General features: G+C 25.8%; 1 protein-coding gene across 2 annotated transcripts; it reads right to left on the reverse strand.

The window, feature by feature from the left end:
* Nucleotides 1-3294: 3294 nt before the first annotated feature.
* Nucleotides 3295-8110, reverse strand: LOC105845196 (dopamine receptor 4). 2 transcript variants are annotated; one of them, XM_065805487.1, is made up of 2 exons: nt 7273-8110; nt 3295-4975 (listed from the first exon to the last, which is right to left on the reverse strand). In XM_065805487.1, the coding sequence occupies exon 2, from the start codon at nt 4968-4970 to the stop codon at nt 3435-3437; it is 1536 nt and encodes a 511-aa protein (XP_065661559.1). In that variant the 5' UTR covers nt 4971-4975; nt 7273-8110; the 3' UTR covers nt 3295-3434. The 2 variants fall into 2 exon arrangements, with proteins under 2 accessions (XP_065661559.1, XP_065661560.1); XM_065805488.1 differs by lacking the exon at nt 7273-8110 and adding an exon at nt 6260-6424.
* Nucleotides 8111-12251: the final 4141 nt, after the last annotated feature.

Genomic DNA, 12251 nt, shown 5'->3' on the forward strand with positions numbered 1-12251 from the left:
GTACGTGAAAATTGCGCACATTATTTACGTCCCTCATTCAAAGTTAAAACAATACGTTGCAAACCTGAATTGCGAGGCAAATTTACTTACGTTGCCGTATTTTATTTGCGGCTAAATTATCACGAAAAAATTAAAAACTAAGATAAAAATTTGCAAGGACATACTTTTGATTAGAACATAGAACAAAAAATTGAATACCCATGGGTATTCATATTCATTGTAAATTTGCAGCGCAATTTAAGATTGTCAACGAATTGTTTTAACTTTGAATGAGGGACGTAAGGGGTATGATTTTAAGCATAAATGGCAAAGTGTTTTTTAATCAATACTTTGAAGTTTTTACATAATTGGACAGAGTTAATCCATTTACACTAGAAAGAAATTATTTCAAGTATACTTTCTTGAAGGTTTGAAAATTATTAATTCATAAAAATTCAATTTGTTTTTAAAAATTAGTTTTTTTGAACTATTTCGCATTTTCAAGCATTTCTGACCACTGTGTGCCCCATTAGTTGCATCTATCAGTGGAATAGTATTTAGTGAAAAAAGTACTGCCATCACGTGACCTATTTTTATATTTTAAATACAAGTGATCACGCGATTTAGAAAAACTTTTCAGCAGAACAAAATTTATATGTGTTTCTTGTTGAGTTATGAAAATTTTTAATGTACAAAGATTAATATTTTAATATTTATAACTCATCAGTTCGAACAGGAGCTGTAGCTGTCCCAGAAAAATTAAAGATAGCGAAAACTTTACCAATATTTAAAACTGGAGACACGGCATCACTAACCAATTACAGACCTATCTCAGTTCTTCCAGTATTCTCCAAGCTACTTGAACGAATAATCTACAATAGACTACAAATATCAAACAAAAAACAAAATTTAATTTAAAATTTAAAAGTGAATATCAGTACGGTTTTCTAACGATCATTCAACGGAACATGCAATTATAGACCTCATGAACAACATCAGCTCACCTTTTGTTAAACAACAGTTTGTATTGGAAGTCTTTACTGACTTTACAAAAGCTTTCAATACAGTCAACCATAAAATTCTGATTGAAAAAATGAAAAAATATGGTATAAAAATCAAGACTATTAAATGGTTCACCAGTTATTTAAATAATAGACAACAACTTTCACCACATTTTATTTCTAATTCAAATCTATTAGAAATAAAATGTGGTGTTCAACAGGGATCAATTCTTCCCCCTTGTTGTTCCTTATATACATTAATAACCTTCCTAAAGTCTCTACAAATCTTGATTGCATAATGTTTGCAGATGATACAAATCTGTTTTATTCATCTTCTTCTGTCGATGACCTTTTTGACAAAGTCAACCTTTTTAACAACTTCAAATCAGCTTCAACAACTTAAAACATGGTTCAATGCTAATAAGTTATCAATAAACGTACAAAAAACTAAATATACTTTGTTTCATTCAAAGCAACAAAAAAAGGCACTTCTATCAATTCTTTTCTCTCTAACTATCGATTTCAGCAATATTGAAAAAACCCAAACAGTTAAATTTCTTGGAGTGGTTATAGACAAAAATATTTCATGGACCGCCCAATTAAAGGCCATCAACACTCAAATATCTAAAAAACTTGGTTTACTTTTCAAAGCTAGACCATTTTTATCACAAAAAAGCTTAAAAATTCTTTACTTTTCGTTTATACATAGTCATCTTACATACGCTAACATTGCTTGGGGAAGCACACACAAGACAAAATTAATGTCTCTTTATCGACGGCAGAAACATGCTTCTAGAATTATATATCAATAAAAACAAACATACACATGCTAAACCCCTATTAATGAAATGAAAGCGCTAAACATTTATCAAATTAATATCTATGCTAATATACTATTTATGCTAAAATATAAAATGGGATTAGCTCCTTCACGATTTACAGAAAACCTCTTTCATTACCATAAGTTTCAATTACCAATAAGTTTAACACTAGAGCAAATAACTCATATAGTAACTTTATCTTACCCCGAAAATTACAAAAAACTTTCAATTCTCTATCTCTTATTGCGGCCCCTATTTATATAACAAATTATTTCCGAAGAAAAAATTAAAAAAAAATTACACACACACACACAAATTATAATACAACTGAAGAGTACACGGGAAAAAACGGCAGTCACATTTAAAAAGTTTTGAGAAAGTATTTATGAATATAAAAGTCTTTGTATAAAGTTAGGAAAAAAATTTTTTAATAAAAGTTACAAATATTTTATTAAAAATGTAAACTTCAGATAAATTAATCAAGAATTAATTTTTTCTAATTTACTTCTATGCTTTATATGAAAACTTTTATAAATGATTAATATATACTTTCTCAAAACTTTTTAAATGTGACTAGTACTCTTCAACTAGAAAAACAAAACAAAATTTTATCACAGTAATATTTAAAATATTTGTGCATAAGAATCACAATGTTTATGTGTATCTTGCGTAATACCCCGGTTCTCGATGATAAGACTTATTCAGTCTTCTACGAGTTCCCTATAACAATATAATCTATCTTAACAAGTCCTTCGTATTATATTCAACTAATGCTTCCTTAAATTAAAAAATTTTTTTATGTTTTTTTTTCTTTTTTTACAATTTTTCTTTTTTTTTAACTGAGTGTTATATTTTCTGTTTTTTTTTTTTTTTTTGTTAAATGTATTTTAGCAGTATTTGGTTAAATATAATCTTTTGTAACGGAAGTATATTTGCTTATATTACGATGTGAAAAAATTGAAACAAATATGTAGTTGGGAAAATAACAATTTAAAAAAAAAAAAATTATAAAAAAAAAGCATTTTTATAAAGCTTTTCTAGTTTTTCTTGCATCATTTTTTTGATGGATTTAGTGCGCTATTTTTTATTAAACATATTGCGCCAAATTGTTGTTGAATTTAGTGCACCATTTTAGATTTTTAGTTATTTGTTTGATAATTTTTCAGTAAAAATAAACAAAGTAATACAAAAAGATTTTCAGCCAAAACTAATTAGAAATGAAAAAGTTTTTTCAGATTATTTGCTTAAAATATAAATTATATAATAGAAATTTAATAAAAACATACAAAAGTATATTATGGCCATTTTTATTTTTTTTTATTTAAATCGTTTTTTTTTTCCCAATATATCATTCCTAGAAACTTATTAATTTCTTCTTCTTTTTTTTAAGTTTAAATAACTTTTTTAAATGAATTTATTAAAAACTTTATCATTTAATTTTTTTATTATTTGCTCAATTTCTTTTGCAATAAATGTTTATCTTTAATTAAACATTTTCAATAATTGAAATCACTTAAATAAATAATTTACTTTCTGAATAAATTATATATAATATTTACAATATTTTAAATGACTTCACGGAAATTTAACTTCCAACATGAAAATTGTTGCTGTCGTATATTTTTACGAACTGTTAATCCAATACGGTTTCTTTTTCAATGACAACCAACTGCTCTTTATACTCATTTTGAGCTCCATTAGAATAAAGTCTTTTAATAGACATGTGACTAAATGTGGTTGAAACCCTTGAATAAAAAGTTGAAGATCGCAACTTTTTTCTAAACACCGACATAACTAAGGCTGAGACATCTTTTCGAAATCTTTGATCCATTACGCTATAAATAATACAGTTAGAGCAACAGTGTAGATATGTGAGACTTGTAAAAACTTCAATTACGTATAACTTCTCACTTTTAATTGTGTTCCCTTCAAGAGAGAATGTATCCCAAATTTGCCAAATTTGAGTAGGCAACGTCATTAATGAAAAACACAGTGTGACTGCAAGCAACATTCTAATGACTTTATTGTTGCTAGTTGTGTGTTTTTTTTTGCAAAATAAACTTTTGGAAAAAGATGACAATATCGAACTCTTAATTTTTTTTTTCGTGCAGTTATTATACGTTAAATCATCTTTTTGAAACACGTTATCACTGTAGCTAATTTCACAGTTTTTCACGCTGGTTGTGTTGTTATTTTTATGGCTGGTTGAGTTGTTATTTTTCTGGCTGGTTGTGTTGTTATTTTTATTGATGATTGTGTTGTTATTTTTCTGGCTGGGTGTGCTATTTTTATTGATGGTTAATACATCGTTGCTAATATTGGTATCATTACAGTTATTATTAAAAATGCTTTTCTGCTCAAATAGGTTGTTTTTTTTTGACATTCTATGGGTTTTGTTGTAATCATTAAGGTCTGTAAAATCATTTAGGACTGTAAAATCACCATTCTTGTTGCCATAGTTATTTCTTCTTATGCTTGAATCACTTAGATTACAGCTACTACTTTGTTTTAAGGGTTTCTTTTCGTTCTTTTTGCGTTTTATAGATCGGTTTGTATGAGGTGCCATTTTTTTAATATGTACATTCAATCTTTTAACAATCAAAGTATGAAAAAAAATTATAAAAAGTAAAGGCAAAACATAATTTGTCGCAAACAAGAATAGTATGTGTCCTTTTTGAAAATTTGGCGATGAGTAATTCACGTCATAGCATTCATTGTCTGAAATGCTTAAAGCTAAAAAATATGGAACCATAGTTAGAATTATATATACCCAAATTCCAATGGATAAAAAGGTTGTTTTTTTTATAGACCATCTATGCCCCAAAGGATTGGAAATTCCAAGATAACGTTCATATGCCATCAACATTAAAAACCCTATGGTTGTTGTAAGACTTGTAGACTGTAACATTTTAACAAACTTACATAGACCTAGTCCAAACTCCCAATGATTGTTTTTTAGAAAAACAGGAATATCAAATACCAGTGTAAATGCAAACAAAAAATCAGCAACACCCAGTTGGCAAACTAGATAGGTGTAAGCAGTTATATTTTTTCGTTTGATTTGGTTGACTATTCTAATAAGAATAATAAGAAAGTTTCCAGCGAGGCCAACAACAACCGAGACTGTGCACGCCACAATAATTATCCACTTTCCAATAGTTGTTGTCATGTTTTCTTATAAATCAAAAAAGTAAATGATCATATTATTAAATCTTCATAATTTTTTAAAAATATAAACAAAAATATATTTATATAGAAATACTTTTTAAAAAAAAAAGATTTTAAAACTAAACAGTGTGGCAAAGCAATCTTTTAAACATCAATAAAGTTTATTTCAGAAAAATTAAAAGTTGAAATATCTTTTTTTGACAAACTAAATTGTTGAAAAGAAAACTGAGTCGTTTATTTTTTTGTTTAAACTTTATTTTTAAATATGATTTTTTTTTTTTTTAATAAAATTTTTGTTATTTTAAAATAAAAGGATATTCCAAAATGTATTGTCAAGACTAATTATTTGTTTCTAAAACCAGCTCTTTTTTGTGCGTACATTTACATACTTTAAAAAAAAAACATTAGCTACATTGAAACAGAAAAATATCAGATCATGAAACACACGCGTTAATTAATCAAAAACTATGTTTAGTAAATGTTTTGTTTAACGGATCGATTTAGAGAAATATTTGCAAGAACAAACTTACGACGCCATATGTTTGTTTATCTGCAGCAGTTTACGCCATATGCTTTATCACGCACGCACTCAGACTATTGTTTTGCCCAAATTTGCAATTTTTTTTTTTAATAAAATTTTTGATTACTATACCAGGGCAACTTTCCTTATTGTATTTATTTATCATTATAAACACGCTCCAAGGTATTAACAATACCTTAGAGCGTATACAATGTTATACAATTGTAGTTATGTTGACTGAAATAAATAAATAAGAAAAAAAAACATCTGCAACAAATAATCAATCACTTAACTGATAATCAAGGAAAATATATTGCAAACAGTATTCTTTGAAATTTGCAATTCATATTAAATGAAGACTGCAATAAGTTTCTATTATTAATGTAAACTTGCGTATTACTGGTCACAGTCTGTATTGCGTATTACAAGACGCAGTCTTACTGGCCGCAGTCGTCATCATTAATAAATAGTTAAAATAAAGTTTTGTCTAATTTTTATAAAATTTATAAAAAAAAAAAAAAAAAAAAGGAAAAAAAAATAATTTTAAAAGCTTAATATATAAAATAAGTTTATTTCTTCAACGTTTGATCAAAGCTTAATTGATAAACGCAATAAACCAATATGATCTCAGTAAAACTGATCGAAGATATTTGACCACTTTTTATGAGATTCACAAATAAATTAATTATATTATAACTTTTTTTATTTTGCTTTATTTATATATAAAAATAGAAAAAAAGATATAGAAAGAAGTTTTAGAAGGAGCTTACCGTAAAACTTGATGTTGAAAAAAAGTAGGTGGGTTCCGTCAAAAAATTTGGTTATCCTAGGCTTAGGTGTTAGGATCCCGGTCTTATTGTATTTGTATTTTCAGCAAAAAGCGCATCGGAAAAAGAAAAAAAAGTTTTTTCTAAAAAATGCGAGCTACGCATTTGCATCACGTTTTGAAGTATATTAACATGAGAGTTAGCCAAAAAAAAAAAATGAACTTAATAAGATTAATTTAATTTGAAGATATTTTCAACAATTTGAAGATATGCAAATGTTTTTAACATTTGCTTTAACATGTACTTGTTAGTCGATAGAGCAAACATTTGCACATTTTTTTTCCTATAAAAAATTAAAAAAAATAGAAAGATCACATTTTATGCATTAAATATTTATTCATAGATGTTATCTATTTATGTTAATGTCATATATTTATATGTTATTTTAAGCATATTTGGATTATCAAAGACTATTGCTATTAGATTTATGTTTATTTTGAAAAAGTTAATAAAAACCAAAGTATAAATTTCTTTTATTATTTGAACTTAAATTTTTTTATTATTATTGTTATTATTTGTATTTTACTTTGCAAAGCAAAATGTATTTAATATTTGTTTTACAAAAGTTTTTATTTATTTTCAAATCATAATAGCAGGAAGAGACTATTTGGCTTAAAGACCCTCCTCATCCCTTTACATTGTTTTTTTTTTCTTCAAAGTTAAAGCACAATACAAACGCTTACTAAAAATTCAAAAAGGAAATTCTGAAATGAAAATCTCACTTTAAAATATGAGAAACAGAAAAAATTTGCAAATAGAGTTTAAGCCATTCAAATCCTGCATACTCTAAAGCTATTTATATACTTTAGTATACTTTACTCAAACAAATATTTTGTTTAACATTTATGTAAAAAGTAATTTATTTATTGGAATACATAAAAGTTACGCCGCGCTTATGTACAAAGTTGGTTCCTAAAACAATTTTTTCCAAACAAATTTTAAAGTTAAACTTTTACCTTTTTATTTTTGTTCAATAAACTTCATTGTAACATGTAAGATGGTTTAAAACAAAAAACTTTTGTCATTTTTTTCATATAAACCAACAGCAAACAGTTTAAAATGGGATCAGTATTAGAAACACAAGACAAGCTTACAAACAAACAGAAAAAGTATTTTTGATCGCCTCAATGAAACTTCGAAATCAAAAATAAATATTTGTTATAATTAAAGGAGGAAAGTCAGAATCAGGATATGCCCACTTTTTAATATGTAAAACTATCTAAAATTAAACATGTTTTATTTAGGTTCACAAAGAAACTTTTTTTTTAATTTGAGATTAAAAATAACAAAAACCGTGACAAAAATGAAAGACTTAGCATTGATACAAACTACGTATAAACAGTTAATAAATAAAGAAAAAAATTAAGCTAGTGTACCAAGCAACATTTCATTGTGAAACATAGTGATTTTACTTGTTGTATACTAGTTAAGCTTTTTTTTTTAACTTTAAAATTCTTATTTACTTTTTTATGAGTAATTTATAAGTTATAAATTTCCATACCATTAACTTTTTATTTTTTAAATAATTATTGAGCTTGAAAATAATTTAAGTGAACAAAACTACTTATGAACACAAAATACGAAGGTCTCCAGGATGTGCAAAAATGTTCAGAATATATTCGCGAGCTCTTACAAAGGTTTTCAGAAAAAGTAAACGTCTTTGTAAAAACTTTGACTTCATTATTCTGCCATTTATTATTGACTCGATAATTTTATTTAATAAACTCTAATTTTATTTAATAAAGTTTTATTGAAAAAGTATATATATATACTTTCCATAATTGAGTTTTTATGAAGATGCTTGACAGGCTATCGAACCATCTATTTAAGTTTGTGGTTTGTAAATATTTCAAGTTTTCAAAGTTTTAAATTATTTGTTAAAAAAAAATTCTTTTTGAACGGTTGCTTGTTAAAAACGTCAAATGTTATAATAACAATCAAAACGGTAATCATGTTGAATTGAGGTAACCATGTTGAATTGAGGTAACCATGTTGAATTGAGTTTGCGCTGAAGAAAAAAAATAAAAAAAATAGAAGAATTTTTATTAATTAATGATGTAATAAGCAAGCCATTATAAAGACATGCCAAAAAATGGTTTAAATTTTTTTATGCAAGTAAAGAAATAAGTAGCAGTGTTGCATAATTACATCATCGCATAATTACATAATCAATTGCATAATTACATCATCGCATAATTACATAATCAATTGCATAATTACATCATCGCTTCGTTACTTACGTATAAAAACCGAAATCTTTATAATTTGAAAAAGTCAAAAGAAGTTGCTATTAACAACTATTCATAAGTTTACGAATTTAATGTTGAAAAGCAGAAGTAAATGAGAGCTTTGAAGTCAAATGTTTTGATGAAGTTATAAATTATAAATTACCACTTTGATTTTTTTTAAATTCATTTTATTTTAACCGTACAAATATTTACAAGTTCCGTGTTTTACAATATATATAAAAGATGGGAAGGACGAGAAGAAGACAGGTTTATCTTACCACCAAGTCCCTTGTTTTTTTAGACATTATTAAAAATATGTTGTAACTAAAATTAAATATGAGTGAAAAAAGCAAAATGTTTCCAAGAAGTTTATATAAAATGCAAAATAGTTTAATAGAGTCTTTCAAAGTTATTTTTAATAAAAGTTAAAGAAGTAATTTGATCACAACAACATGAAGGTTAACTTACGGTCATGCAATGCTATATATATTCAAATTTCAAAGTTATTCATTAAAAGAAAATTTTAAAAATTCATTCAAGAAAACAAAAGCCAACAAAAAAAAAAAAAAAATGAAAAAAACAAACAACATATATAATTTACAATATATATATATATATATATATATATATATATATATATATATATATATACATATATACATATATATATATATATATATATATATATATATATATATATATATATATATATATATATATACATATATACATATATATATATATATATATATATATATATATATATATATATATATATATATATATATATATATATATATATATATATATATATCAGGCCCGTAGGAACGTATGGGAGGGGGGGGGGCACAACTACTGGGTAGATCAAATAGTAGGTCAAAATTTTTTGTTAAAGGAACTTACGCCGAAAATACGGATAAAAAACTAGATGTTTTCTATCTTTTTTCTTTTTTTTTTCTTTTTATATCTTAATTTGTTATCGTTTGTTTTTTTCTAAAAACTAACTTAAGAATTATTTATTTGAAAAAGTATTAGGGGAGGGGGGAGGGCAAATGCCACGGGTCTGTATAATATAGTAATATATATATATAAGTTCATAATCAAAAATATTTAATCAACAAAAAAAATTTAAAAAAGTTAATATAATAAATAATAAAAATTCAAATTCAAAAAAGATTACTTTTTTTATTCTCTTTTTCTCTTATTTAAGAAAAATAATAAATTTAAGTTATCGTTATTGAAATCTACAAATGCTGTAAATCTTTATAATTACTTTTTTATAACATAATTGACTATAATGTATATATTTAAAGACTTTACACCTTTCCAGACAAGTAAAGTATGCATTGTTAGATAATTTTCAAATGTAATATTTTTATAGATAGTTTTAAAAATAATTCTCTGTTTGTTCATAATTTAAAAGTAATAGTTTTAGCTTTTTGTTTAAACTGTTTAAGAGTTGTAAGTGTTTTAATATCATTACTAATTATCTTATTCCATACATTAGGTCCTCTAATAGTTATTGAGAACTTGGTGGAATCATATATAGTTTTGGGTTGAACAAAGTTGTTACTTGAATATTCAGTCACGTATTTGTGTTGAATTTTATTAAATAAAGGTTTGAAGATATTTGGTATTGTATTATTATTAGTTTTAAACATAAAAATTAGAAGATGATATATATTTATTTGGTACAAATTTAATACTTCTAGATTGTTAAACGATGGTCTTGAATGTGAAAGGCGGTGGTCATTTGATAATAATCTAATTGCATTTTTTTGTTTGCTAAATAGCTTTTTTGTCTTTGTTTTATTGGTGCTGCACCAAACAATGTGTGCATAATTAAAATAGGAATGAATAAATTAGTAATATATGTATTTCAAACATAATTGATCTAAGTATGGTTTTGCTTCATAAAGTAATCCAATATTTTAAAAAAAAATTTTTTCAATTACGTTTATGTGGTCTTTCCAATCGATGTTTTCATCTAGAATTACACCTAAAAATTTCATTGAAAATTTTGCTTTTTACGATTTACTTTAATAATAAGTTTTGGAAGTGCAAGAGGGATTTTATCTTTTTTATGGAGGCGATGAAAAATAGTATACTGAGTTTTAGTTAAATTAATTGAAAGTTTATTCATATTTAACCATTCGGTTAGTTTTAAAAGTTCAATGTTACCGAAACAGGTTTGTAAAAAAAAGGATAGTTTTAGAAATGAGAAGAAGAAAAAAATTTTTTAGAACCATTTGAATATTGTGTGTGTTTAGTACATTAAATTTTAGTACATTTTCTTATTTGGAAAAATACCTGTTAAAGTCCATTATGTTAACAGGTTAAATTTTATTATTTTATGTAGTTTAATTTCCTTGCCTTAAATCAATATTTTGTTTTCTTAATACATTTTTTGGGTTGCGTGAAAGTTTATTCATAGTGTTAATATGCATTGTATACAATGTCTTGTGTTCGGTATTTTGTGTTCAACATTTCGTGTTTGATTTTTCGTGTTCGGCATTTGGGGTAGTTTTGTATCCAAATTTTGGCATGGAAAAGCATCTGATACAATTTATGTGTGCTTCATAGTTTATCACAACAAAAAAATAAGATGCCTGGTAATCAAAGGTGGGCACTTCCGATAAAAGTTCCGATAATCGATAATCGATAATTATCGGATTAAGAAAAAATTATCGATTATCGGACTAACCTAACTATCGGACTATCGATTATCGGACCGGCAAAGTTGAACTTCCGATAAAGCGATAATTATCGGATCAAAGAAAAATTATCGTAATAAAATTTTTTTTTAAACTATCGGACTAAATTATCGGACCGACTCAAAACTATCGGACTAAATTATCGGACAGACTCAAAACTATCTGACTTCTATTTTTTAAAATGTTCATATATTTAATATTTTGAATTTCAAAATTGGAGTATTTTTCACGAAAAAGACGACATTTAGACAGCCTTCCGCGGCATTCTTGGACAGGTGGCGCGTAATTTGAACAATTTATAATAGTAACTCCGCTCTCGCTGGGTCCTTGCTGCATTCATTTCATCGTTCTGAGTATCACCAGAAGAGTCTGAGTGTCTCTGTGCTTTTAACAGCAGTTAAGTCTGTTAAGTTAAGTTTTTTTTTTTTTTTTCAGTTAAGTTTTTTTTCACCGCAATTTTCACCGCGAACGGACGTGTTTTTGTTTGTGTTAAACAAATATACGACGATGAAGCTTTGGAACATGCGGTTGTACGTTAACGAAGACTTTAGCGATTTTACAATAAATATACGAAGAAAGCTTTTCAAAGAAGCGAAGGAATTGCGAGCGAAAGGTAAGTTTGCTAAAGTAACTTACAATAAATTAATTACTCGTGACCTATAATTATAAAGGAATTCTTTTAATATTCTATAATCAAATTTAAAAACAAAAACGGATGACTACGAATCCTTTACTTTTAATTTTCATGATAAATACTTAAAATCAGATCTTAATTCAGATCCAGATGTCAACTTTTTTAATGATGTGAACACACGTTGTTCTTATCTTTATCCCAATAAGTTAAAAGAATTTCTTAATAAAAACGGCACTGAAAATCAAAAAATCAGAATCCTTCACATTAATATTAGAAGTCTGAATAAAAATTTTGAAAAGTTTTGTGATTTTTTAGATGAAACTGAAAATATTTTTAATATAATTTGCTTAACAGAAACA

This window comes from Hydra vulgaris, chromosome 09 (genome assembly GCF_038396675.1).
Source record: "Hydra vulgaris chromosome 09, alternate assembly HydraT2T_AEP".
NCBI classification, from domain to species: Eukaryota; Metazoa; Cnidaria; class Hydrozoa; order Anthoathecata; family Hydridae; genus Hydra; species Hydra vulgaris.